We start from the raw sequence: 26,981 nt of genomic DNA on the forward strand, positions 1-26,981 counted from the left end.
TGCCCCATTCCCACCCTGCCCAAGCCTCCTGCCACTCCTTATTTTCAAAAAACCTTTCCCTGTCTTTTTTTGCACTCTGTATCCTTCTAGTCCTGGTCTCCTAGATCCACTGGACCTTCATGCTGGCATTCCATGACTATGAGCTACCCACATTTGCTAGTTGTTTGTTTAAATATGTCTTCTAGGCCCACTAAGTGAAGTCTTTCCAAGCAAGTAGGACCCCTTACTCTTCCCCTTCCGGCTGCTTAAGGTCTGTGGTACAGCTCCATTGGCCAGATGGATAGGCAGAGAGATGCCCATCCCCATCCCCATCCTGTACGACTGTGCAGCCTTCTCTAAGACTCACATCAAATACCACGTGGACCATGAATCGGCCCCTGCTTCCCCAGTAATGATGATAACAAACCTCTGAGGAGCTTGCTACCATCGATACAGTATTCCCACAGTTCTGCTCTCATAACTGTAGAAGACATTTCTTCCCAAAAGTCTTTTCTCATTCTCTAACTCCCATAGTCCTTTATCCAGAGACCTTTGCAGTATTTGTCACACTCACTTTAGACTTATGTGCTGGACCACCAGATCACAAACTCCCTGAGGGCAGGTTCTGAAATGATTCATCTCTGGGATCCCCACAGCCTGGCCCAGAGCCTGGAAGACAGGGCTCTGTACACATGTGATCAACGAGGAAATGAAGAAAGCACAATCCGCATAGCTCTCCATGTACATTTTAAAACCTGAGTAATTCTTAGAGTCTTGGGAAGGATGTGCCAAATAAAGACAAAATGATACTATAATAGCAATAAAAATAGTTGAGAGGAGCATACCACAGGGTGACTAGTCCAGGTCCCCGTATGGCCCCTCCTGAGATTTGGAGGACAGTGGGGGAGGCTTCCCTTTTCCAAACACCACCATCTTTCAGCCAGCACTGAGGGCTGCCCACCTCTCCACCCCCGCCCCCCGCTGCTCCAAGGATGCTGGGTACCTTCCAAGGTGCACACATGGGTGGCCAAGAGGGATGGGGGCAGGGGAGCCCCACGAAGACCATGATGAACAAACCCCGAGAAAACATCAACCATGAACAAACAAACCAGCGAGAGGAGGGAGGAGAGGGGAGAGGGCTCCTGATCCACCCACAGCCCCTTCGCTGAGAGTGGGTGGTCCCCAGCTCTGCACATCAGACAAGACCTACACGTGGTGCTTGGCCGGGGAAGTGATTCTTAGCATCTGACCAATTGTTCCTTTGGTAAAATAATCCCTTAAAGACACAGCAGTTTTTCGGTTTTGGCCCAGAAGAACTAAAGCAAAGGGCACTGCGGGAAAAGGAGAATAAATAAAGATGCTGCTCTTCTGTTGACCACGGTGTCTCTCTGCCCCCAGATGACCCCAGGTCCTCACACACGACGGTGAGGGGAAGGCCGAAAGGCAAGTGTTGGCTTCAGGAGATGTGCTCATTCATCGCTGCCGGCCAGCCCGTCTGTTCTCCCCTGTCACTGCCCAGCCGCCCACAGACCCTCCATATGGTTGAAAATGGTGCTTTTGGACATTGTTGAAATGTCTCTACCTGCCTGGCTGGGAAGGATGCCCACAGTGAAGCAGCAATGCAGTGGCACACTCTGTCCCCAACCCCAGGAAGGGACATTGCCAAGAGCTGTCTATCTACTTTCTTAATGTTTCTGGAATCCCTCCATCTCTCTCCATCCTCACCAGCACTTCTGTAGCTCAGACTGTCAGCATCTCTCCACTCAAATAATACAAAAATGTCCTGGCTGTCGCTGCTGCCTTTGGTCTTGCTCGTTTCCAATCCATTCTCTCATGTTAAAATTCCCTGTGGAAAATCCTTGGATTGCCCCCACTGCCCTCAAGCGAAAGTGTACCTAGGACCCTTCAAAACAAGCCCCCACTTTCTGTGGGAGCCTTGGTGCTTGCTAATTGCCCTCTCCCCCTACGCTTCAAGCTACGTGAGCTCATTTCACTCTCTCCAAAGGCACCGTGATCTCTGGCCCGCTTCGCGCCCTTCCATGTCTCATTTTTTCACCTGGCTAACTCTAGTTAGCCTTCAGATCACAGTAAACATCCACTGTTCCTTGATCCCTAATACTTGACTGCAATCATAGGACTTCTCACACTGCATGAAAATTGTCTGCGGACTTCTCTGTCCCCTTGCTACTGTCACCTACTTGCGACCTTACTGTTTTTATTCTCAGCACCTAGCTGCTCCATCTTTTGTTAAATAAATGAATAAAATATGCTCATCAATCACAGGTAGTAAATTTGCAACCTCCCGGGGAGGATTCGGGAAGGGCTGATGGCCCCAGGGAGAGGTCAAGCCTCTGGAAGGACAATTAGGGAAACGGACTTGGCTTTACTTGGAGAGCTCAGCAGTTCCGGCGCTAACGACTCTATGCGCGGATGGTGAACAGAGTAGTTCATCACATCAGCAAATAGCTAAAAGTTGGTATTGACATGTAGGCTGAGTAAAGGAAGGTCTGTTTGCTACCTGGAAATACTTATGATGTGCTTTGCTCACAGTAGACATTCAATAAAAGTTTAGGGAAAAAAATAGAATACCATAACCCAGAGATTAAGCTCCTGTTCTCCTTCCTATTGGAATAACACACTTCAAATCAATCAACCCTCAAGGCTTTCCCCACTGAAGTCCTCTCTGGAAAGTTCTGGCCCAAAGTTACAGATTTATCCTATGTACCTGCCTCTTAGGAAGAGAAAGATGGAGGTTAATTACACTTCCTCTCTCCAGCTGGTGAAACACGGAGGTGTAAAAAAGCAAAACCGCTCCTTGGGGGCAGACACAGAACTGGACCCACTCCAAATTCGGTCCTTTCCTCCTCCCCACCCCTAAGAGGGGGCACAGCTGTGGCAAGCACACCCAACCTTTGAGGACAGTGAGCTGCGGTCAGCATGAAAAGGGCTATGACACGTTTACAGTTCTCTTGTCCTGTGATCTCTTCATGTACCTGACCAGGAACCATGCACTCACGAGCCCAGCTCATGGCCTCTAAGAAACCATGGAACCTCATCAGGCACCAGCTAAGCAAGGCCAAATACTTTCCTCACTAATATGCATAATTGAGGTCATTAAGTTATGAATGTGAGAACATTTGACTGGAGAATATTTAAATAATGAGATAACTGCTTTGTAAGAAGCCTGATTAAAGGGGGAAAGCAGAAGCTGAGTGAGCCCTGCAAAGTGGTGCCTCATAGAAGCCTCACACGGTGCAGATGGAGAGCATCGTTCTCGGGCTTCTGTCCCTGCCGATCTCATGGGTCTCTTCCCAGGCCTCCCCTGTCCCCAACCCCACCATGCAGAGCCTCTGTCTCTGGTGGACGCGCAGCTGGGGAGGGAGGATTGACAAACTCAGTGGAAGATGTAGAGAAATTCTCTGGGGCACTGTTATTTAATTTATCCCAAAGGCTAGTGGTATGAATAAGTGAATAACACCTGTCATGTCTTAACAAGAGAAGGCTTTTGAAAGAGAGACTGGGGCCGACTGATTTCCAGTAAGTGCTCACTAGACAACACTCAAGGTCTCTCTCTGGGGTGGGTACAGAAAGGAGGAAGGAGAAGAAGAATATTAGTGATTAATAACTCCAGCACTTACTTATCTGGTCCTTACTATGTGCCCAGCCTTGTGTCAGAGATTTCGCAGACAGTACATCCACCCTGCCAGGTAGATATCATCATCTCTACTTTAAAGATGAGGAGATTAAGGCTCAGAAGGTCACCATTGGCCTTGGGAACTTCCCATGGCCGTACAAAGAGTGAGTAGCTAAGGGAAGACAAGGAATATATGGGAACATCTCTATCACCTATTTTCATTAGAGGGTCTACCCCACCTTGACCTCCCTCACAACTCCCCGCAACTTTAGACCCTTAGAGAGGAGGGAGCAGAGGCAAAGAAAAAGCAGAGAAAGAGACAAAGAGCCATTCCCTGAAAGCTGACCGTTGGTCAGGGATCTGGCACTGGGCGGATCTTCAATACACACTGAGTTGCTGAGTCTACGCGGTTGGAATCTATGCAGCTCTTCCACTTCCGAGCTGATCCGAGGCAAACGACTTCTCACCTTTCTACCCCTGTTTTCATATCTGTAAAATGGGAATGATGGTAATAGTCCCATCTCATAGGGTTGTGAGGATTAAAGGAGTCCATCTGAGTTAAGAATACTTGGTCCTTGGCTCAGTAGATCTTAGCTCTTAACATCATCATGAACATTGTCATTTTCCTAGCTGATCCGGCCACAGAAAAGCAAGACGTGCTGGGACCGCTGAGCTTCTATTTACAGAGCACCATTAGATTAACAACACCCGTACACTGACCACGATCCAAGTGGCCAATGAAGACACCTCCCCGAAGCAGAGCCCTGCTTCTCCCCTACAGTCAGTTACCTGGCCTTCAGCTCCCGACCTGTGGCCCTGAGTCTAGTGAACAGAGACTGCTGCTAATAATAAACTGTTCACATGAACAGTGGTAAGCAAGAGAGACTCAAGTCTTTCATCTCAGTGTAAAAAGGATGAAGAGAAGCTGGCCCAATGTCTCCTTGTTCTCGGTGGATATTGAGGGAACACCTTAGGCTTAGGTGTAAGCTTGGGTTCTTCCACTCAGTAGCTGTCAGGAAAATCAGTCAGCCACTCCAAGCCTCACTCCTTAATGGTGTTACTATAAGGTCTAGTGTACAATATACTTTATTTGCTCAAAGCAGTATACCAAAGTAGGGAACTAGAATTAATATTTTCTTCCTCCTTAAATCAAATCCACTTGCTGCAGTGTATAACCTTTTGCCTGTCTCAAATCAGACCTCATCTGTACACTCATATTCTCTCTCTCTCTCTCTCTCTCTCTCTCTCTCTCTCTCTCTCTCTCTCTCTCTCTCACCTGCCCCATCCACTCCCACCCTCAGCTGGTTTCAAGGTCTCAGGGGAGTGGCTGGATGAAGAGTGATGTGGGGGGCAAATGCAGTCAGGTCTGAATTCCCAGAGATAGAGTCATGGGTACAATTTCCAGCTGAGCTGCTTGTGGAAAGGTCAGCATGTGACCTCATGCGAGTCCTCTTACTGCCCCAAGCCTTGTGCTTGGCTTCTAAACGTGGGGATTAGAAACAGCCAGGTCTCTAGGGCTGAGCTGACTGTGAAGAGTAGGTCTGTGATTTAATATGGGGCAAGCAGCAGCCATTTTTGGCTGCCAGAGCACTGTGGCGGACACGGTGCCAGGGGACAGAATGACAAGATGCTGCAGGGTCAGATATCACCGTTCAGTGGTGTTACCCTCCCAGACTCGGGTAACACTTAGGAGCACCCACTAGAGAGCAGTGCTGATATGTCATTCCACACAATGACAGTCTTGGCTCCAGCTTTTGGTAGTAACCCAGAACAATTAAGAGATTTTTCACAACTATTTCCCATGCCTCTCTTCACTCCATGGAAAGAAGAGACATCCAGTGGGTAGAATTCATAAAACAATGTCTCCAACTGCCCGATCCACAATCAAGTTGTGGATCGATGAGCTCCATGTCCTGCTGTTAATGCAGTGCTTTCTCTCATATTTGCTCCGATTCTCTCACGGATGAATTTAGGAAGCTCGCCTGCAAGTTTCTGAAGAAGCAGAGGTGGGGGAGTGGTTCTGGAGGGTGCATGCTCTTACACTATGCAACACGAAAGAATGACTCAATGGGCCAGAACACCCCCAGATTGATGACATGATCAAATTCAGGGATGACTGAGGCTAGGGAGGTAATAACCAGGGTGAGATTAAAGATCACGACCCTTAAATATGGCCAAAGCAAAGCCACAAAACAAAAAAACATACGCTGGTCGTCATCCAAATTAAAAACTTTGTGCAGAGGACACCAGCAAGAAAGTGAAAAGGCAACCCGCAGAATGGGAGAAAACATTTGCAAAGCATGTATCTGACAATCAAATAATCACAAATAAATTAAAATTATAACTTGGTCAAAGCTCCCTGGGGGCAAGAGGATTGAGACTTATTTACACGCAAGACCCCGGGTGAGACTGGCGCAGGGGACTACAGGGGACTCCTGCCTCCAAGTAGCCAGGAATAATGAGTCTCCTTAAGTGCCAAGAAGTTGTTCTCAGTGGCGAAGGGCTTGCCCTACCAGTAGCCACGGCATTGGGTCCAAAAAGCTAAGTGCAAAAGCGAAGAATGATAGAAATGTGGTTTCTCTATGGATAGATGCTTGCCCAGAGCAAGACCCGTCTAGGAACGCTGGTCTAGGGCGAGAGTCTGTGAGCGGAGCAAGAAAGGGAGAGTGTAGCGCCCAGGGGACCTTCTAGCCCGCACGCAAGAGAGTCCAAGTCACCATCTGAGAAAAGAGACTGGAATTTTATTTTTTAAAAAGTCAAATAAAAGTTATCTGTCACTGACAGCATGACGAGCTCTTACTCTATCCTGGTGCCAGGCTTCAGCTCTGGTGGGAGGAAAGCATTTCCCCCAACCCTGGAGCAAAGTGCAGAGCTTCTGCATGTCATTGTGGGAGACATCGAAGGAGTAACATCAGTACTTTGGTAGAGAAAAAGGTCTACAGCCCAGCAGGGTCGAGGTGACAACTGGGAAACCACGTGTGCATGACAGGAGCGGCCAGGGAAGGAAAAAGAAGAGGGCAGTGAGGTCACTCCCGAGTCAACATGGGATGTCACTAGAACCCTTTAAGCCATGAGCTAGGTTCTGCGGATCTCGCGGGGAAGCGATGGAAAAAGAAACCATTTTGTTCGCACTCCCGTAGCTTTGTCCTGTGACTATCTTCCCAGATTGGAGCAGCGAGGGGAAATGAGAAGACACATTTGGATAAATGTCAAATCATGGATTTGGATCAAAAAGACAACTAAAAAAGCAGAAGATGTTAAAAACGTGGTTCATATGTGAAATAACATATGACTTCTAGCTGGGCGCCAGTTGAATTTTAACCGGCAGTATGATATAGCAGTCAAAAATACAAACTTGAATTAAGAGAAGTCTAGACAGACGTAGGGAGGAGTGGTGGAAAGTGCTAACAGCTTGGAGGATCGGGCTTTGGGGAGACTTGGGTCCTTTTGTTGCTCTGCCAAATTGAGTCAACTCCTCTTTCTGGGCCTCGTCTCTTCATCTGCATGATGATGTTGCTAGGACTGATGGTCTCCAAGACCCTTTCTAGTTCTGATGCTCTTTCAATCTATGAATGCGATTTTGAAATGAAGTGAGTAATGGTACTGCTCATTTCTGCTCTGGCCAAACCACAGGCAGATAACTGAGTTTAGTCCTGGGCCTCTTATAAGTAAAACTTAAACAAATGGGGAGAGAAAAGAGATCATCGTTATCCAGATTAGAGAATGTTCTCAGAGCCACATGGAAGAAGCTGGATGTATCCTGCTTGGAGATGAGAAGCCTCAAGTCAGACATAGTGGTTTTCAAGTATTTGAAGCTCTGTCATGTAAAAGACAAGCTAGATTTGTCTCACCAAGTCCCAGGAGTAAAGAATCAAGAACAAGGGGTAGAATCTGCAGGGAGAGGATTTTAGCTTTATGTAAGAGGGAAATGCTCATCCTTGAGCTTACCTGGGAGTGAAATGAACCCATTCCTGGGGGCGTTCAAGCTTCAGGAAAGGGATTCAAAGATCTAGTGAGTAGGTGACCTTGACCACATTTGAAGTGCTTCTCAATTCAAACATTCTGAGTGCCCCTGAGATAACTGGAGATCTGGTGAATTATCACAGAAAAAAGAAAGGCTGATTATTCATCTGTCTTCACACCATTTCTAAGTGATTGACTCATAGCAGGGGTTTAAATATTTGTGGGGGGGTGGAGAGAGACAGAAGCAAAGATGGAAGGCTCAAATCGCACTTTCCACTGTGTCCAGAAAGGCCTCTGCTCAGAAATCCTGCCTCCGTTCCACTTGTTAAGCTGCTGGACGCCAGCCAAGGCCTCTAGTGCCGGCCTGTGAGCGAGGCTCAGTGTAATTAAACACCTGAGTGTCCCAGGGGAGATGGAATCGAAAAGACAGTCAGGGGGGAACCTGTGGCTCTTCCCTGTCTCCCCACTTGATTCTTCCCTGCCCTGTAGCCTCAAGGCCTGGGAGGCTCCTTGCTCTGTGTTGTCTCCACAGAGCTGCAGTCAGCCTGCTGTCCTCTGCGGAGCTGCACCTTTGGGCCTTGTTTTGTAGGGACCCTTTAGAGTTCAATGCTATTGTTTCTCTAGTGGGTACATTCTGCTTCCCTCATACCTAACCTGGGGAGCACTAAGGAGGGCCCGGCCTCCCCTGCTCCAGCTTTGCTGTGTCCACTCCAACCCTGCCCAACGAGGAGCAAAGGTCACCCTTCTGAGCAGGGCACCTGCAGCTCTGCAGAATTCACCGGTGATTTTTCACATATTTGATTTTCTTTCTAAGCCTCCTGCTCTTTCATTTTGCTCTTTCTCCCAAGACTTCTCTCCTTGCCAAGATTTCTTGTGGTGACAATGGGTTTTTATCACCACATAGCTATGATTCAGAGCCAGACCTCTAGCTGATGAAAGCTAAAATTATTCTCACACACGTACAGAGGACCACAATGGGGAAAAGTGAAAATGGAAACAATTTTTGAGACTGCAAAGTCACCATCAAGTGAGGATTTATGGAGCCGGCCCTGAGAGCACCTCATTTCACAGCATCCTCACCAGATTTTCAACTTGATATTTAGCTCCACAAACCTTTATCAAGCTCTTCTGTATGCAAAGCATGGTGCTGTCCCCATATTCCATCACCACCTTTGCATATAACACCTCCTCCCACCTCTAAACCTCCAGCCTACCAAAGTCCCTTGCTGAATTATCAAACAAACAACACAGACCGAGGGTGTCGGAAGAATAGCATCGCCACCAACTAACAGGCCATCTGTGGCTCTGGGCTGGGCACCAGGCAAAAACAAAGGTTCTGAAAGGGAAGAAACTTTCCCGTCATTTATGACATTGAATTTGCATCATCCCTATTTTATAGATGAAGAAACAGTCTCAGGAATTAAGTAGCTTGTTCACTTGACTATTAAGCACTGGAGCCAGAATTTATACCCATGATTATCTCTTTTGATCCCATGGACTATCTATATTATAATGATTTTAGAAATTAAAATTATGCTCCTGACCTAACGTCAGTTGTACATGGAGCCTGACTAGTTTCACTGGTGATGGAGATCGTCTTCAGAAATCATCCTCATTATCTAGTCTCCTCTCTGGATAGCACTGATCCAAAAGGGGGCCGTCCAGGAGAAGAAGAAACTCTTCGATGGAAATAAGCTGACCGTGTAGCTCCTTTAGTTTAACAAACTGAGCAATATAAACCAGAAATCACTGCTGGTGTCCTCCGGTGATTTTTCTAAGTGACAGACTGAAAGACTGAGATTTGGGTGTTCAAAAAATTCAGCAAATTAGTTTTACTGCAACTTGTTGCAGTCCCCATCTCTTGGCATGTGACTGATTGGTGGAGGTGGTCACAAGCACTAAGCCTACCGCAGGAAGGAGTCTGAGATGCTGACAAGCCAGGAGGCACAGAGTGGCACTCAGGCCCTCTCAGATCAGCCTCCCTCCCTCCCTCCCTCCCTCCCTCCTCCCTCCCCCTTCCCTAGCTTCCTTCCTTCCTCCTCCCTCCTTCTTCTTCCTCCCTCCTTCCTTCCTTCCTTCCTTCTCCTTCCTTCTATCCTTCTTCCTCCTTCTTCCTTCCTTCCTTCTTCTTTCCTTCCTTCCTTCCTTCCTTCCTTCCTTCTTCCTTCCTTCTTAGCCTTCTTCTTCCTTCCTTCCTTCTTCTTCCTCCTGTGTTGGCAGGAAGGTGGTGACTTCTTTCCTACCAGCTTCTGCTCCCAGAACATCCTCTGGGGAGGTAGCACAGACTGGGTTGGAGAAATAGCAGTGTGAGGTCAGATCAGGTTTAGTTGACCCCACCTGAAGTCACTTGAGAAAGAGTTGACCAGGAGGAGTGGAAACCTCTCTGAGTTTCAGCTTCCTCACTTGTAATACTAGGATAATAACACCTGTGACACAGGCCTGTTAGGAGAGTTAATAAATAAGGTGTATAAAGTGTCCTACATATAATATATGCTCACAGTCTTGTCATTATTAGTACTAGTCTTACTTATCCATCTTTCTAAACCATGCAAATCCTAACCATTATTCACTAGCTAAGTAAAATCTCGTTAATACCATTTTCACCTCCACTTTACAGAAATGACCACTGTCTACCCAGAAATATGAAAGCACAAACTGGTTCTGCTGCTTATTCTATGAACATCCTCTACTTTCCAGTTTTATATGCTTTTTCCCATTTGTATCTGTTTTTCCCAAAGTAGATTGTAAGAAAATCGAGGAAGTGATAATGTCTTACTTTCTCTCCCTTCCTCCACTCATTCAATATTGAGCCCATGTGGACCAAGTAACAACCCATACAGCCCCTGACCTAAGGCAGTCTGGCCAGAGAGACATCTGCAAACAGATGCAATGAGATATATCTTGGGAAAGCCTCAGTGCCTTGGCCAGGGCTCTTCCCAATACATGGGGTGTATCTTCCCTGACCCCCTCCAAGATCCCTGACTGGGTAATGCACCGCTGCACGTGTTCCCATGACAACCTTGCTCTCTTTAGCAGAGACTCATCTCGTTTCACAGCGGTTTCTCATTTACTCATCTGTGGCTCCCCCAGCAGACCACAAGCAACATGAGGACAGACCTTATGTTTATAGAATATGGTATACGACAGACATTCAATGTTTATAGAATGAACAAAGAGGTACTCAGGTAAACTGTTGATTGATTGAGGTTCTAGGGATGCGGGTAAATCTGACATTTGTTTTCTCACGGACCATACTTATTCATGTATTTTTAGAAAATATTTCCCTGGTGAGCATTCAACCTCTCACCAATTTTAAAGAAGGAAAAAAAAATTTTCTCCTCTGTGTACTTTCTCTCTATCTATCTGTAGTTGTCAGCCTATCAACAAAGGCTCGATAAAAAGCAGATCAAGAAATATGAAACTTGATTAATAAGTTCCTTTGATGAAGATGGAATAGAGACCTTAACTACTCTCCACCCACCTTCACCTCTTCTCATCAGGGTATGAGGACGACCCATGAAGGGACCAGCTACCACAATCTGGCATCACCTGTGACCTGTGGCTATCGGTGCCAACTGCCCTCATGCTGACCTGGAAGAGCAGGAAAGCACTGAGCTGGGAGCAATGACAAGCCCTGCTTCTCAATAGCTGTGCGACCTTCAGAAAATTATAGCTGGTCATTCCACTATAGTGTTGATGAGATGCCACAGTAACTTAACTCTTGTTAATATCAATTAGCCTATGGTAAAATTGGTTTCGCACAGTATATGTTGTTTTGCTTAAAGTTGTAGAATCTATTGACGACATTAAGTAAGGACTTACTTACTCTACTCCACAATTTTCTCACCCCTAAAACAAAAAGAAGACTACGTTTTCTCCTCCCACACCCCAAAATAACCAGCAAGGGAAGAAATAAAACAAAGTGCAACTTCGATGTCATATAAACTGGGTTCAAAACCCAGTATGGCCACCTCTTATTCTGTGACCTCGGGTAAGTTACTAATGTCTCTGAACTTCAGTTTTCTTATCTGCAAAACGGGGATAATAAAGCCTATTCATGGGGCTGTCGGGGGAGGAGGAGTTCCCAGCATGACACGTGGCACTTCTTGGGCGCCCAACGCCCATGTGTGTTTCTAGTCCCTTCTCTCTTTCTCCAGGGGGAGCACCCCCATGCCTCTCGGTGCTGTTCCCTGCCCAGTGACAATGCTGCCAGTCAGGCCTGGACAGTGATGCCCCGGAGGCCTCCCTGACCACATGATATGACTTTCTCCCCCATTAAGAGCTTTCCCTGACTTGCTCTGCAGTCAGGCCAGTTTTTCTTTTAAAGAAGCTTTGTATCTAGGAAACCTCCGGATATACGTATATTTAATGACCTGGGCATTAAATACTGAGATGTAACTGATGTTTTATGCAAGTTCAAATTCTCGTAAAGTCGAGCACACCCAAAGGACTAGCAAATGGTCGAGAAACATCATTGTTTGATGAGTCCTAGACATACGCTCTAAGAGGACCGGGGAGAGAACTACTGTTGCTTGAACACCCCGTGTGTAAAGAGCTGTGCTAGATATGTCACATCATTTTATTTTTCTTCCCCAAAACTCAGCCAGGGTGGCCTGGTTTCTCCATTTTCAGTTGAGGCAACTGCCAAAGGTCAAAGTATTAATTGAGAGCAGAGGTGGGTCTGGAAGCCAGAACTGCCCAGCTCCGAAGCTCAGGCTCTTTTCCATGTTCCCACACACATGTGCCCAGACACAGAGGAGGAGAAGGGCAGGGACGCCCACCAGTCCTGCCCCCCAGAAGCCTCGAGTTCCATGGGAGCTAGGCGAAATACACCCACAGCAAGAAAAACAACTGTGAAGTCGTAAGAGCAGTGTAAGGAGCAGAGTACGTTTATACAGTAGTGTCAAGTTCTAAGGGCAAGTGAAGAAACCCAAAGCAGGGTCCGTCAGCCTTAAGAGCATCAGGGCAGCTAAGAGTTCAGAATCAGGAGGTAGGAACCAGAGAGTTTCTGGAGCAGGGGAGAAAGGGATGTAGAAGACAGAAAGTAGCCCGAGGTTGTGTCAGAGATGGGGATATCCACCTGAGATGCACAGTGGCAGACGGGACTTTTTTGAAAAATAAGGTTCTAGATAAAAATAAGCCGATTTGCTGGCTAGAAAAAAGCCTCTAAGAATAAATGAGAAATGAATAGTCATTTCTCCCATAGCATTCTGGACACTGCCCCATTTCCCAAAATAAACATAAACCCAAAATGAAATTAAACAGCATTCTTATGCTCCTGAGAAGGGAATAGCAATTATTTTTTTTTTCCTTTTTCTAAGAACAGGAAAGAAAAAATTAACTGGGAAGAGCAAGAAGCAATTGCTGTTATTAGCAACAAAATCACAACATCTGAATGTAAAAATTTCAGCTTTTTCAAAAAGCTATCATACATCGCTATCTCACTTAGTTCTCACTTCCATGAAAGTGAGATTGTCAGGAAGCCTCTTACTCTAGTTCACAGAAATTGAAAGAAGCAACCCGAAGCACCGAGCAGATCTAGGACCTGAACCAAAGTCCCTCAGCGAGCAATTCAGGGATAAAGCACCAACAAGGTCTGCCCGTCATGGCGAGCTAATGTTTGCTGGTATCACTTGAAAGGCGATAAGGAGAGGGAGGAAAGCTGAGGCAGTCAGACATAGCTGCTGGTCTTCCACTACCTGTTCTCCTTGTCTGTATTACTGCACACATGACCACCTAGAATAAAAACTACATTTCCCAGCCTCCTTTGCAGCTAGGTAAGGCCAGGTTACCAAGTTCCCACCAATGAACAAAGATAACATGGACAAAGATAACATAGTCTTCTTCTCAAAACGAGAGTTCAGCCATCCTTCCCCTTCCTCCTCTTTCTACTTTCTGGAAAACAAACAAACAAACAGATGGCTGAAGATGAAACAGACATATGGGATCCTGATGTGGAAGTCATATGCTGAAGGTAGCAGAGAAGCCGGGGTCTCTGACGACTGCAGAGAGCCAGACCAACCCCAAACTTTTAGGAAACGTATGCTTTGTTGATGCTAGTATCACTCTGTGTCTCTGTCCAGCAGCAGAACCCACATCTTAATTAATAAAGCTTTGCCAATAGCCCTGAAGACCATTTTCAAAACTCCAGAGCCTTCTCCATTGTTCAGATTCAACGAACCTAAGTTTATCAAGCACCTACTATGTGTCTAAAGTCTCCTAGGAGTATCTTTACAGCCTCCTGGGAGGTGTGTCCCCATATCATTTTTGTAAAACCAGCATATTGACATAGAATGCAAAACGGCATACTCAGCAAAGGTGAAATGGAAAGATTTAAGAAATGTTTAACTAAGATCACAAAGGAGGCAGGGAAAAGTCCATGTTTGCTAGCAAATAATCTAAGCAGAAAGGAGGCCACAGAGCATATTGCAAGTGGGTCAGGGAGTGGGGTCAAAGGCCCAGGGGTGCGGAGTATCACTGTCCCTTCCCCCAGGAGAGAAGGTGATATAAAGAAACCACCGGGAGGGAGCCCACTTGCTCTCTGTGAGCACCCAGTCATGGGGGAAGAGGGAACGGAGTAGACTGAAGCATTGATGAAGATGGTGCGGCCCAGCAGAACCAGGGAGGGGTGTTCTGGACCAAACAGGTGCTCCCCTGGGTCCCTTCGGCACTGACATTCTGCTCTGGTTTGAAACTGCTGAGGTGGGGAAAAACTGGGAAGAAAGAAATGAATTCAAAGAGACCAGGTGTCATCCTGCGATGCTGAGGTGGCAGAGCGAATGTCCCGTGCGGGGTGGGGTGGGGCGGAGAGTGTCTAGAGCGGGAGCACAATGTCTAGATCCCCTGCCACTGTCGGAGAGGAAGGAAATGAATGTGGCTTAATTATAATGACAGGATGACAGCAATGACATTATGAGGAGAGAATCGGAAAAGTGCTAAGCCCATTTAAAAAAATGAGAACCGTCTCCTCCATCAAGTTCTCCCTGCAGAGCTCCCCGAGACAGGGTTGTGTCCTTGACCTGAGACTGAGACCTCCCCAAAAAAGAAACTCCGCCTCCTAGCAGTTCTCCCTTCCTTCAGGGGTCCCTCAGTGGTCTGGGGAAGGTTCAAGCCACAGTGAGGGCTCTTATCTGCAGCCTTTAGTCACTGGCTGGTGGCTGACATGGCCTGTCTCTATCTTTCCACAGCACCTATGACCATCAGACCTGGGACTCGCTGAGGGTGCCACCCACAGGGGTAGTCTGCAAATCCTCAGCATAGAGTTGGGGTCTAAAGGAAAGGCATTCAGTACGTGGCTGTTGAAATGGGGACACCCCTTCTCAGGTGCCACAAAGAGGGCCAGAGTGGCCAGCATCACCAACACAAAGGAAATGTACAAAAAGATGTGAGGAGTCCACTCACCACACCTCAGGGTGAGCCCTTGCAGAAGGCCACAGGAGACCCACATGCAGAGGGCAGGGAGATCGGGCCAGGGGTTGGCTTGCCCCTGGTCCAGAACAAGATCCCAGAATGGAAGTTAGACATAAAACCAGGCAGCTGGAGACACTGCAGGTCACCTACACCCACAGCTAATCACAATACTCATTTTAGCCAACAGTTTCTACCTCTTCTTATTGCAATTTTTATCAGAACTGAGAAAAGTGGGCAAGATTAAAAATACTTAGTTTTCCTGCAACCTCTGAGGAATTAGCCAAGTTATAATGAGATATTTGGTGCCAGAGAACAGAGAGGAGAAGCAATAGAAGGCTTCTGGATAATTCATGCTACAGCTAATACACTGCAACAGAATAACCAAAAAAAATACTATTACTGATACATGTAAAATTCAATGGAAGAGGAAAAAAAATCACAATGTAACCAGTACTTCAAAAGCCCACTGGCTTTCTGTCTCCCTACATCCCCCGGGTAACAAAGAAGGGAGATATGCACTGACCCCTTAGCATAAATGCAGGCTCTTGTCAATGCTCCCTGTCACCAGTGATCCCAGTTCTGGGGTCAGCCCAGTCCTGTGAGGCATGCAGTAAAAATGTTAAGTGTGCACACACACACACACACATAGGCAAAGCAAGATAAAAGAGAACCCCACAAATCTAATAAGACATCAGCATTTGTTCTGAACAGAGGTTGTTCTGAAGGTGAGTTTACAAAGCTAATTGCCATCACATTACGCAGAGCGCAATAACTATGCTGTTAGTACAAGAATTTGTCAGGGCGTCACATAGAACGTGGAACAGCTCTAACTGTGACAGGTTGCTGAAAAATGGCTGGTTTCTGAAGCACCTGGTCCCCGGAGTCTGTACCATAATCTCGTTCTTCAAATAACAACAACAACAAATAGGCGGGCGTACGAAAAGTTTCCGGCGCCGAAGTACCGGCTTGTTAAAGTTTAAGTGTTGGTGTGTCGGCACGGAGAGGCTGGTGGACTGTTTCCAGAATACGGCAACACAGGTGGCTTTGTGGGAAGAGCCAGGCCTCTAATTCAGAGGGGTCCAGATCCAACTCCTTTCTCTTCTGCTTACCAGCCCCACGTTCCTGGGGAAGTGAGGTAGCTTCTCGGAGCTTCCATTCCTTCCAAGATGGAGATGATAATCTCTCACGTATAGAATTCTTGTGAGCTATGGGAACTGGGTGTAGAGCACTGAGCACAGTGCCTAACAAACAAGTGTTCAGGAAAAAGTGTTACTGTTAAGGAGGCTTGCCTACCCAAACGTCAGACGTGGCGGCACAATGCAGAGGTGACCACCTGTGTGTTACACTTTATTCAAAGAAACGGAAACATCACCCAGCTCTGAGAAGGTGAGGATAGGAAGAGGTGATAATCGTTTGAAGTGTTCCTCAGAGGCTGTACCTAGGAAATATGCTCTCCATAGAAGAATGGTTTGGGGAAAACAAACTGCTTGCCCTCATTATATGCCGCCAGAACTGGTTTTTTTTTTTTTTTCTTCTCTGCCAGGTAAAAATTTGCAAAGTCGTCTTCTCATATTTGAAAGTCCTTGGGGAGCCCACAGAATGGGGCCCATATTCTAACTGACCACTCTTAGAAAAGTTCCTGTAATGGATATAATGCGGTATTTAGATTGACCAGGTGTCTCATCATCCCCTCTAAGAGAGAGAAATTGTACCCTGAGCACAGCGTATCTGGTTGTTTACTGGGTGCCCGAAGCCTCGCAAAAATGCTGCAAGCACTGCCTAGAAATCTGGTGCTGTTAAGGCTGAAACAGTTCTAGAAGAGCAAAGGTCTTAAATCCTTTTATGCCACATGACAAAGCACCTCAAATTCTAATTAAGCAAAAAGCAATTAGCCACCCACAGATACTTAACGTTATCTCCCATGGTCAGGCAATCATCTCTATTAAAACCCATTTTAAAGTAAGGAGCAAACCCAAAAGCTCCATGGGCACACACTTCCCACAAATCAATTACCCCTCAGACACACTCAGAGAAATACTCAGAGACAGGCTCTGTGCCTTGCAGAGAGGACTTTTGTGAAAGGATTGCACCAGACATGGAGTGGTTGCAAAAAAAGAAAAAATGGAAGAGGCCGGCAGCACATGTGACCATTTGAGGTAACAAAATCCACTCTCAGAGGGGAACTCTGGATCTCTGGTGGGCTGGACAAAGCAAAACGAACTGAAGCCTCAGCTCTCCCTGGTCTTAGAATTCTCTGGTTGGTACAATAATCAGTGTGTCACTCTACCCTGAGAACCACATCAAACAAAAGAGTTGCGGCTGCCTGCTGGAACCAGAGCCCAGCTTCATCCTGTGTGACCAGACGACTGTCCGAACTGATGCTTCACGGGAGGACTGTCCTCTCCCATGTCATGATTTGTCAATGAAGTGCCAAGGGAATACCCTTGGAGGGTTCACCATGAGTCCGGTCCACTCATGTTCATGTGCTTTCCCCAGCCCAGTTAGGTCCACTCCTCCCCTACGACACCCTTTAGTGAAGGGAGCCCACTGTTGCCAGCCCAAGGCCATTACCAGAATTGGCAATAGCAACAGTTACACAATGGTCAATGGGTAAGTGACTGAGATTTAAGCACCTTGCTCAAGACTAGGTTTGTTTCTGTTTTTCAGTCCAGTCAAGTTAGTTCAATAACCCAGTACTTCTCAAACGAACAAGAGCCCTTTTCTCCCTATGTTTTGTTTTGTTTTGTTTTGTTGGATTTGGAATATTTCTCAATCATCAAGCAAATATCAAAAATGTTGATCTAGATCAGCGCTATCCAACAGAAATAAGATTTACAATATTCCTGGGAGCCACATTTTAAAAAGCAAAAATAAATGTGAAATAAATTGTAACAGAATATTTTATTTAACCCACTATATTAAAAATATTATCATTTTACCATATAATCAACACGAGAGATAATTAATGCGATATTTCACATTCTTTTTGTGTACATCTTTTCTGGTGCCGTATTAGACTGCACAGATCTAAGGCTATGTTGAAATTGACATGGAAAGACTTTCACGATTCACTGTTCTATGAATAAGCAGTTTACCAAATTGTATGTGTAGCGCGATCTCATTTGAGCTTTATAAAAATCTACATCTATATGCTCAGATATGGATAGAAAATAATCTGTAAGGGAGAAACCAGAAGGTAATAGTAGTTATGGCAGAATTATGAATGGTCTTTATTTTCTACTTTGTGCTTTTTTAGTATTTTCTAAATTGCTTTGCTGTAAACATGTACTTCTTTATCAGGAAAACTATGAAGCTAGTCTTAAAAAAAACAAAACCTCTCCCTTGTTTTAAGTTATCATACCCTTGATCCTGCTGGCACTGTAGCCATTACCCTATTTCCAGCTAACAGAAGGGATGGCCAAACAGTATGCCCAGCCGCGGCCCCTCCCTCCAGCCCCAGCAACTGTCATACTTACAGCCAATCATCATGATGGCCACCGCAAAGATCTTCTCGATGTCTGTGGATGGGGCGATGTTCCCAAAGCCCACGCTGGTGAGGCTGGTCATGGTGAAATATAACGAGGAGATGTAGACGGAATTCTTGCTGGGACCGCCTTCCCACTTCCCTGAGCCAGACCCATTAAACTGGTAAGGGGTGCCAATGTCCATGGCCAGTTGGTACAGCCAGCTGTTGTTGCGGATGGTCTTGGTGTCCTCATCGAAGATCTCATAGTCCCCGATGCTGTACCAAATGCAGGCCATCCAGTGAGCAGCCAGTCCGAACACACACACCAGCAGAACCAGCACGGCCGCTCCATATTCGATGTAGTGGTCCAGCTTGCGTGCCACTCGCCCCAGACGGAGAAGCCGGACAACCTTCAGAGAGCTGAACAGGCTACTGATGCCCTGGAGGAAGAGGAGCACAGCATCAGGGCCAGGAACCAAAGACACTGCTCCATCCCTCCACCCTGCGAGGGCAGCTTCCTTCAGCATCGGGTACTTCCAGGAGATGCAATATTATGCAACCCTTAAAAAATTGGTTTAAAATAAGTCATGGTATGGAGAAATGTTCACACATATTTGTATAGTGATTCACAGTATAATTAGAATTTTATTCCAAGATGTATGGGAGGTTCCCATTGAAAAGCAAATAAAAAACAAAACAAATAAAATTAGAATTTTAACTTAATTATATTGTGCATAAGTATACAAATATATGAGGCATTTCTTCATATCATAACTTATTTTAAAACAATTTTAAGGGTTGTGTAATATTTCATATTAAGTGATATGAAATATTTTAAGAGTTTCATAGTACTTAGTTCATATTGTATAATATTTCATTCTAATTCTATTGTGCATGAGTATACAAATATTTACGTGTTGAAAAATGGTCAGGAAACATACATGGAAAGATGCAAAATATTAACAGTGGTTATCACTGCATTGTCAAGTTATGGAATTACAGATAACTTTTTGTTATAGTTGTATAGATTTTTGTTACACTTCTATATATTTACTTAACTACTATCATTAAAATTATTCCTTTTACAATATTTAAAAAATAAACACCGGTTTTAAAAAAGATAAAAATGAATTAAAGAAACAGCTAAGAAGAACCAAGATTCTGTTTTCTCAGAAAAGTTACAAATTCTTGGAAGACTACACTGCAGCTGTCAGGCCAGGGGTTATATAATCTTACATCAATCAGGGAATCTCAGAGCTAGAAGGAAACTTCTGGATTCACCTGGTCAAGTCTCCTTCCTCCCTTCTAGATCCCACCAGGACAGGTATATACCCTCCGAATTGTAGTTCTTTAGGGAAAAGCACTGTGGTAATGGAACATCAGACGAGAAATCTGGAAAACGGGATCTCAGACTAACTTGCTACGCCAATTTGGACAATTCGGTTACCTCTCAGTTCCCATGTCTACACTTTGAGGGCGATGGACTCAAGGCTTGCCAAAGCTCCAAACGCTAATCGATTCATCTCCAAAGGGAACTGAAACATATTACAGAAGCTACACCATCCCTAACCTTAAAACTCCTATGTTGCATGATTCCAAGGTATAGAGAGAGAGATTTCCATTAGCTTTCCTACTTCCATGAAGAAAACAAATGAACAAGCAAACAAAATAGAGACATTTCTTTGAATCAAGACTTGGTTCCCTTTACATAGCAAAAGTCCAAGCAGAGCGAATGATTTCTCACTATTTTAAACACTGGACAGCTGCCAAGTCACTGCTATTCTTTCTTGTCCCCCATACCCTTAATGACAACCACCAAGGGTCAGGTTGTGCCACAGCCAGAAGGAAAATGTGTCAGTGCCTCAGAGTCTCACCAGGGCCGCTGTTTCTTCCTGGTCACATGGCGAAACTGCATTTCCCAGCCTCATTGCATCTGGCTAGGTCTCTGGGACTAGTTTTCACTAATGGAACGTAAGGCAAAATGTCTATCACTTCCAGGTCAAGGCAGCTAAAAGTAAATGTACTTTCTCTACATGTTTCTTCCTCCCCTGACATGCCTTCCATATGAGGCTAGTGCGACCTTCAGGACAATATTGAAGACAGTGGACGTACGCGCGGGAGAAGCCTGGGTCCCTGAAAGACTTTCTCCCTTCCACCAACCAATTTGAATTGTATTGTGATGTGAATGAAAAAAAAAAAACTTCTGAAATAAGCCACTGAAACTGAAGGGGTATTTATTCCAGTAGCTATCATTACCCTTCCCTGATGGCTGAGCACAGAAACCTATGCAACATAGCCTTGTCGAGAAAGACCACAGGATCAGGTTGCCACACAAATTATTTTTGTTGGGGTGAGGGTGAGGAAGGTGGGATTTATTGCTTCTTAAAATAAAACAAATAAACAACAGTTTCATAGCCATAAAACTTACGACAAAAATAATCATTTCTTGTCTAACATATGGATAATGGATAACGATGACGTTTTCTACATCAAGGGACTATATCCACAGGGTCAGTTCATCCAAACCTTTGGTAAATTTAGAAATAGGGTCATTGGAGGTATAGTTCGTTAAGATGAGGTCCTCCCTGGGTCCTCTTTTCCCGCCATGTGCTTTTCTCAAAAACCTAATCATGCAGAGAAGACTGAGAAAATCCCTCATGTTAAGATGCAAAAGGCCAATGAGGGTAAATGAATATCATCTCTCTAAAGGGTATTTGCATTTTAACAGAGGAAAATCAACTTCCAATAGTAGAATTAAAAGCACTGACAGCCTGGAAGAAGGAGATATTTTGGGAGGCCAAGGAGCCTTTTTGATGACTCAGAAATCAAACACTTGTAAGCAGCCACCTACTCTCCACCTCCTCATAAGGAGGTTCCTGAAATCATCTTTCGAAGCGGTTCTACTCTGAAGCAGAACTTACTTCCCTGAGCAAAACTGCCTTGTCATTTTTTCCTCACTCATATTCAATTCGAAGCAAGATTTATGAAGCACCTACTATGTACTCCTTGTGCTAATGCTACAGGGAAAAGATTAAAATGATATTATCTTTGACCTCTCGCTCACTATTGTCTCTTCAGTACCTGGAAGATGCTTGATAGGAAGAAAAGACGGAGGAAGCAAAAGCAAATAACTGGTGAGAGAGGCAAGTTATGATCGGTGAAAAGATATCTCTACCGAATAGTCACAGAAGTTGACAGCTGAGAGGGAGCATAGAAGTCATCTTATAGTCCATCATCTCTGAAGTCCAGAACGGTCCTTTGGAGCTCCCTTAAGGAAAGGTCATTCAGCCTCTCCCTGAACTCTCCTCCTAACTGCTATCTTGAAGATCCCATTCTGTGACAGTCATTCATGGAGATGAAAGAGTGGGCTCCCATCACCTTTCTCATCTCCCTCTGCTCCATCTGCACTTCGTCCCTCCTCCCTTCTCCAAAGGCCACCCCAACACATGCAACCACTACCCAAAGACCATGCTATTCTCTAGTTATACATGCCAGCCATCTTGAGCATCCCACACAGTGGATGCAAATTTACATCTCTGTGCCTGCTCAGACCGGCCCCTCAGCCCAGAATGCCCACCTTGCCCATTTCTACCAGCTGGTAGCTAGTTATCTATACTAGTCATCCTTCACTACTATACTGTCACTACTATACTAGTCGTCCTTCAAGCCTGCCACTACTTCTACCCTAAAGCCTTCCATGACTACCCTGTAGTCACAATCACTCACTCCTTCATCTGTCATGGCAATCTGTATCCACTACCACTTGAACACATTGCTTTGCATTATAGTTTCCTGTAGCCATTTCCTCAACTATGACAGGCACTACATCTTCCTGAAGACAGAAACCACTTGATATGCAATTTAAAAGCCTCCCGTATTGGACTGAACAGTGTCTCCCCAAATTAGTGTCTTTTCCAGAACCTCAGAATGTGACTATATTTAGAAATAGGGTCATTGCAGGTATAGTTAGTTAAGATGAGGTCATACAGTGGGTCTAATCTAATATGAGTTGTGTCCTTGCAAAAAGAGAAGAGACAGACACAGAGAAAGAAGACCACGTGACCGATGCTGCAACTGGAGTAATGTAATTCGAGCCAAGGATTAGAGGCAACACCAGAAACGAAGAGAAAGGCACGGAACAGATTCTCTCCCAGAGGCTTCAGAGAGAGAATGGCCCTGCTGACATCTTGATTTCAGATTTCGAGAACAGCGAGAGAATAAATTTCTGTTGTACTAAGCCACCCGCTTTATGGTAACACATCATGGCAGCCCTGGGAAACTAATATACCATCAGAGGGTCTAAAATCTTTTTGGAAAGGGTTTCAAACATTTTCTAAATTACATCGAAGAGTTTGGATTTTTTTTTCTCATTTTAAGGAGACTCTGGAACAAAAAATAAGCACTTCCTCACTGTAGTATCTATCTGTATGTACACCGAGACTCTGTGACACCGTCTCGTATAAGTTCTCTCTTATTGCATAACGGCTGGAATTCTAGCTGTTTAAAAGCATTTCAAGCTATTAATTTGGTTTTTTCTTATTGTCCTGAAATTCAGTAGATGTGATAAATAAAACTGAATACTCAAACTTTAATTTTTTTATAATTTTGGTATGCTAAAAGCACAATAACACCATATGGTAGAGAATTACACTTTCCCAGTGACTTCTTGTATCAGGAAACCTACCTCACATTCCAAATAATTCCAGAGAGTTCTTTATCACTACCTTAAGAAGAACCAAGAATTTCAAGCTGAGACGACATGGAGGAAGAGACGGTGAGAACCTGAGCTGGTAAGCTCGTCACTGACGGCCAAACTATGACTGGAAGGAAGCCTACTGAAATCTAAATCACCTCGATTGTGTGATATCGATGCAATTCAAATTGAGATGGACGTTTGGCGATTATTAGAAGCATTTGTGTGTGTGAACTATCAAGTTTTACCAATTCACCCAGACTAAATAAATCGTTTCGTTAATTTGGGCTATACCTTGCCTTCTCAACTAGTCAGACAATTTTCAACAATTTTCTGCTCGATTTTTTTTCTGCCATAGTCGTGGAAATAACACTGTCACAAACCCATGGCAGTGTGCTACAGAAAAGAACTACTCAGTCTTTCAGGCTCTGGAACAGTTCCCCCAGTCTTCCAGGTCTATGTGGTGACATGATGGCATTCATAGCAAATTCTGCAGGTAACTTTTTTTTTTGATTGCTTTCAACTTTACATTACTCATGATTATTCTCCTCCTGCATCCTCCTCCAGCTAAAGATCTCCTTCATACGCTTTCCTCTAAGTCTTCTGGAAAATGTCTTCATGTATAAAGAAATTCTCAGCCTCGACATCTTCATGGAACATTCCCACTACCTTCTTGCTTTAACTGAAATCCAGTTCTCCCCAGTACCCTGTTTCTCCCCACGCTCGCCTTTACATCCTATAGTTAGGAGCAGGGAGTTTTCAATCTCCACACTTGAATCGTCCAAACAAGAGCTGTTTGATGCTCAAATAACAACTCCCCAGCTACCCCACCTCCTCATTACTGTCTTCTGATTATTGAAAGCTAACATCTTGACTTACAAATATGCCAGAACTTGGATTTAATCTTTTCATTAATTATCCCATTTATCAACTGCTTAGCCCTTACCTTCCATCCCCTGAATCCTTGCACCTGGCTTTCTAGCCCATTTCCTGCTATCGGCGTGAGAAACTTTAATGTCCGTGGGGGCAGAATCATTCAATACTCCCTTGCGGCTAATATGTGAGCACATGTCCTCGTATCTACCCACTGGAGACACCCACCAACTCCCTCCAGATTTCCTTTCCTTTCCCATCATACTAGGCCCCGTTACATCACTTCAAGTACTCTCTCCCTACCACCCTCACAAACTCTCTCCTTACCCTACTGCCAGCACAGCATGGTTCCAACAGCAGGGACTGGGCCATCATTTCTATAATCAGCTGGGTCCCCAGATGCTTGTCATCCATCCTTTTCCTCTTCCTTGAACAATCCTCTTTCCCCTTCCCATCAATAGATATTCCAAATCTTCACTATTCTTTTCAAGATCCCAGCTGATCTATGTCCTTCTCATTCTCAACCCAAAGTATCGCCTGCTTCACAGAGAAAGTGGAGGCCATTAATATCAACTCTGACTCTACATTCCATCTTCACAAATAAAAGAAAGTGCATTTGCACCATCCTTTTATACTGTGCCAAAATCCATTCCTCCTCCCACTCAGGGGCATCATTCCATCAAGTATCCACACTTTTCTCTATTCCCTCCCTTTGTCTTTAAATCTCCCTTTCACGGACTAATTTCTCTTAGGCTATAATCATACTACTGGTTTCAAGTCCTGTGCACCTCTCCAAATATATTAACTCTCCTTCTCTTCCTGAAACTATAATCAAGACACAATGGCTCAATTTCCTCATTTCCCATTCATTTCTTACCCCCACTACAATCAGATGTCCATTCAAACCACTTCTCAACATTTACTGTCTTGAAGGTCACCCCTTACTTTCTAATTGTTATATCTTCAGCATTTGACATTCTTCATGGCCACACAGTGTCTAAACTGTCTTTCTGTTTTTGAGGAATCACCACCTTACAAAATAGAGCTTTGTTTCCTACCCAAGAAGATGAAGAAACCATATTTCTTCCTTCTCCAGCCTCCCTTGCATATGAGAGCACGTGACCTCATATCTACCCACTGGAGACACCCACCCCAGTCATTGACTGGTATCTCATGGAAGGACTACTCAGAACCCCTTTTGCAGCATCACACAGTTACGAGAGGCAGGCAGTAGCTCTGGAAAGTGGTACCCAGGGTCCACTGATTGTGATGTCAGCACTGCACATTGCAAGTCCATGTTCAGTAGCAACAGCAATGGTTTATTCACAGAACCAGCTCTTCAATATGATTTGTGCATTGTTCCTTACCACATAGCCTCCAAATGTTTTCCTGGTCTTTCCAAAAATTCTGTGAGTACCTAACATCATTTTAATAAACTGTTCCCTCCATACATTAGCCAAACTTGAACCCTGACTACAACAATAGAGAACGGACTCTCCTCCTTTGGTTCCCACGACACCTCTCTTTTTAATTATTCTCTAAGACATTGTTCTTGGACTTTTTTCTTCTCAATATACTCCTTTTCCTGGGCAGCTGCATCCATTAATGTGGCTTTAACCACCATCTATACACTAAGAATTTATAAATCTATCTTTCCAAACCAGACATTTCTCCTGATTGTAGGACCGCTATGAGCATGTCATTGGAATAGCCCATGAGTTCCACAGTTTGACATGTCTAATCCTCAATCCATCTCCTAGTCCCCAAATTGGAGAATGTGCCAGAGGTCTATAGTCTCCTAAGTAAAAAGCTAGGTGTCGTCATCTTAGTTGGCTATGCCAACCTTTCTTAATTTAAAGTTCTTTTTGGAAGGGTGATATTAAGGAATAACATAATTGTGATATTAAGGAATATCATAATTTTGTTGCCATTTGGATAAAAATGGAAAACAAATATATATATTTTTTGTCTATGCATATAATATCTCTGGAATATACATAAGATACTAGAAACACTGATTGTCTCAGGGAGGGAGATTCTTCACTATATATACCCTTTTGAATAATGTATCATGTATATTACTGTTTATCCAAGTGTTTAAAAATTAAATTATAAAAATAATTAAATATATGTTTAAAAGTATGACACAGCCCTGCTTAGAACCATTCAATGGTTCCCATTGCCTTCTGGATAAAATTCCATTAGTTTAGCAAATAAAGTCCTTTGTAATTTTATTTGCGACAGCCTCATCTCTCACTGCTCCCCTCCTAGGCATCTCTCTGCTTCAATCATATCAAATTATTTGTCATTCCACAATCACACTGTGCCCTCATGCCTTCACATATGTTGTTCCTTCTGCCTCAAATACTATTCCGCTGGTTGTCTACCTGCCAAATCCTTACCGATCCTAAAGACATTTCTCAATACCCCAGTGGTAGGACAAGTCACATATTTATTACTAAAATTGTCACCATATCAAGTATACAAGTAGTTTGCCTTTTAAAATAAACGTTAGAGTAAATTCAAGCTTATCCCAATAATAGTATTACTCTTTCATTTGACTTCCAATTTGTTTTCCTGACTTGTAGAGAAAGGTGTGTAGATATAGTAGCACCTTAGAAACTGTTAATCAGATGTCACATGCAGGAACATAATCCACTATGTGTGTCTCTGATTGTTAATTTTATATATCAACTTGACTGGGACACAGAGTACCCATATATTTGGTTAAACATTATTCTGAGAGTGTCAGTAAGGGTGTTTCTGGAGTGACAGGAACATTTGAATCAGTAGACTGAGTATAACAGATAGCCCTCTTAAGTGTGAGTGGGCTTCATCCAACCCACTGGAGACATAATTAGGACAAAAAATGGAGTAAAGGAGAAGTCATTCTCCCTGCCTCATTGTTGTCGAGCTGGGACATCGATCTTCTCCTGCACTCAGCCTAGAACTTACACCATCAC

At 44.5% G+C, this 26,981-nt stretch overlaps 1 protein-coding gene across 3 annotated transcripts in view; it reads right to left on the bottom strand.

The window, feature by feature from the left end:
- The window catches only part of KCNH1 (potassium voltage-gated channel subfamily H member 1), a 308,541-nt gene that overhangs the window by 167,925 nt on the left and 113,635 nt on the right, over positions 1 to 26,981 (bottom strand). For all 3 annotated transcript variants that reach the window (XM_039881126.1, XM_039881125.1, XM_039881127.1), the window contains one exon: positions 18,463 to 18,892. In XM_039881126.1, the coding sequence (XP_039737060.1) occupies positions 18,463 to 18,892 (430 nt within the window). The remainder of the gene's footprint in view (positions 1 to 18,462; positions 18,893 to 26,981) is intronic.

The sequence above is a fragment of the Pteropus medius genome, unplaced genomic scaffold (assembly GCF_902729225.1).
Source record: "Pteropus medius unplaced genomic scaffold, Ma_sr-lr_union100, whole genome shotgun sequence".
NCBI classification, from domain to species: domain Eukaryota; kingdom Metazoa; phylum Chordata; class Mammalia; order Chiroptera; family Pteropodidae; genus Pteropus; species Pteropus medius.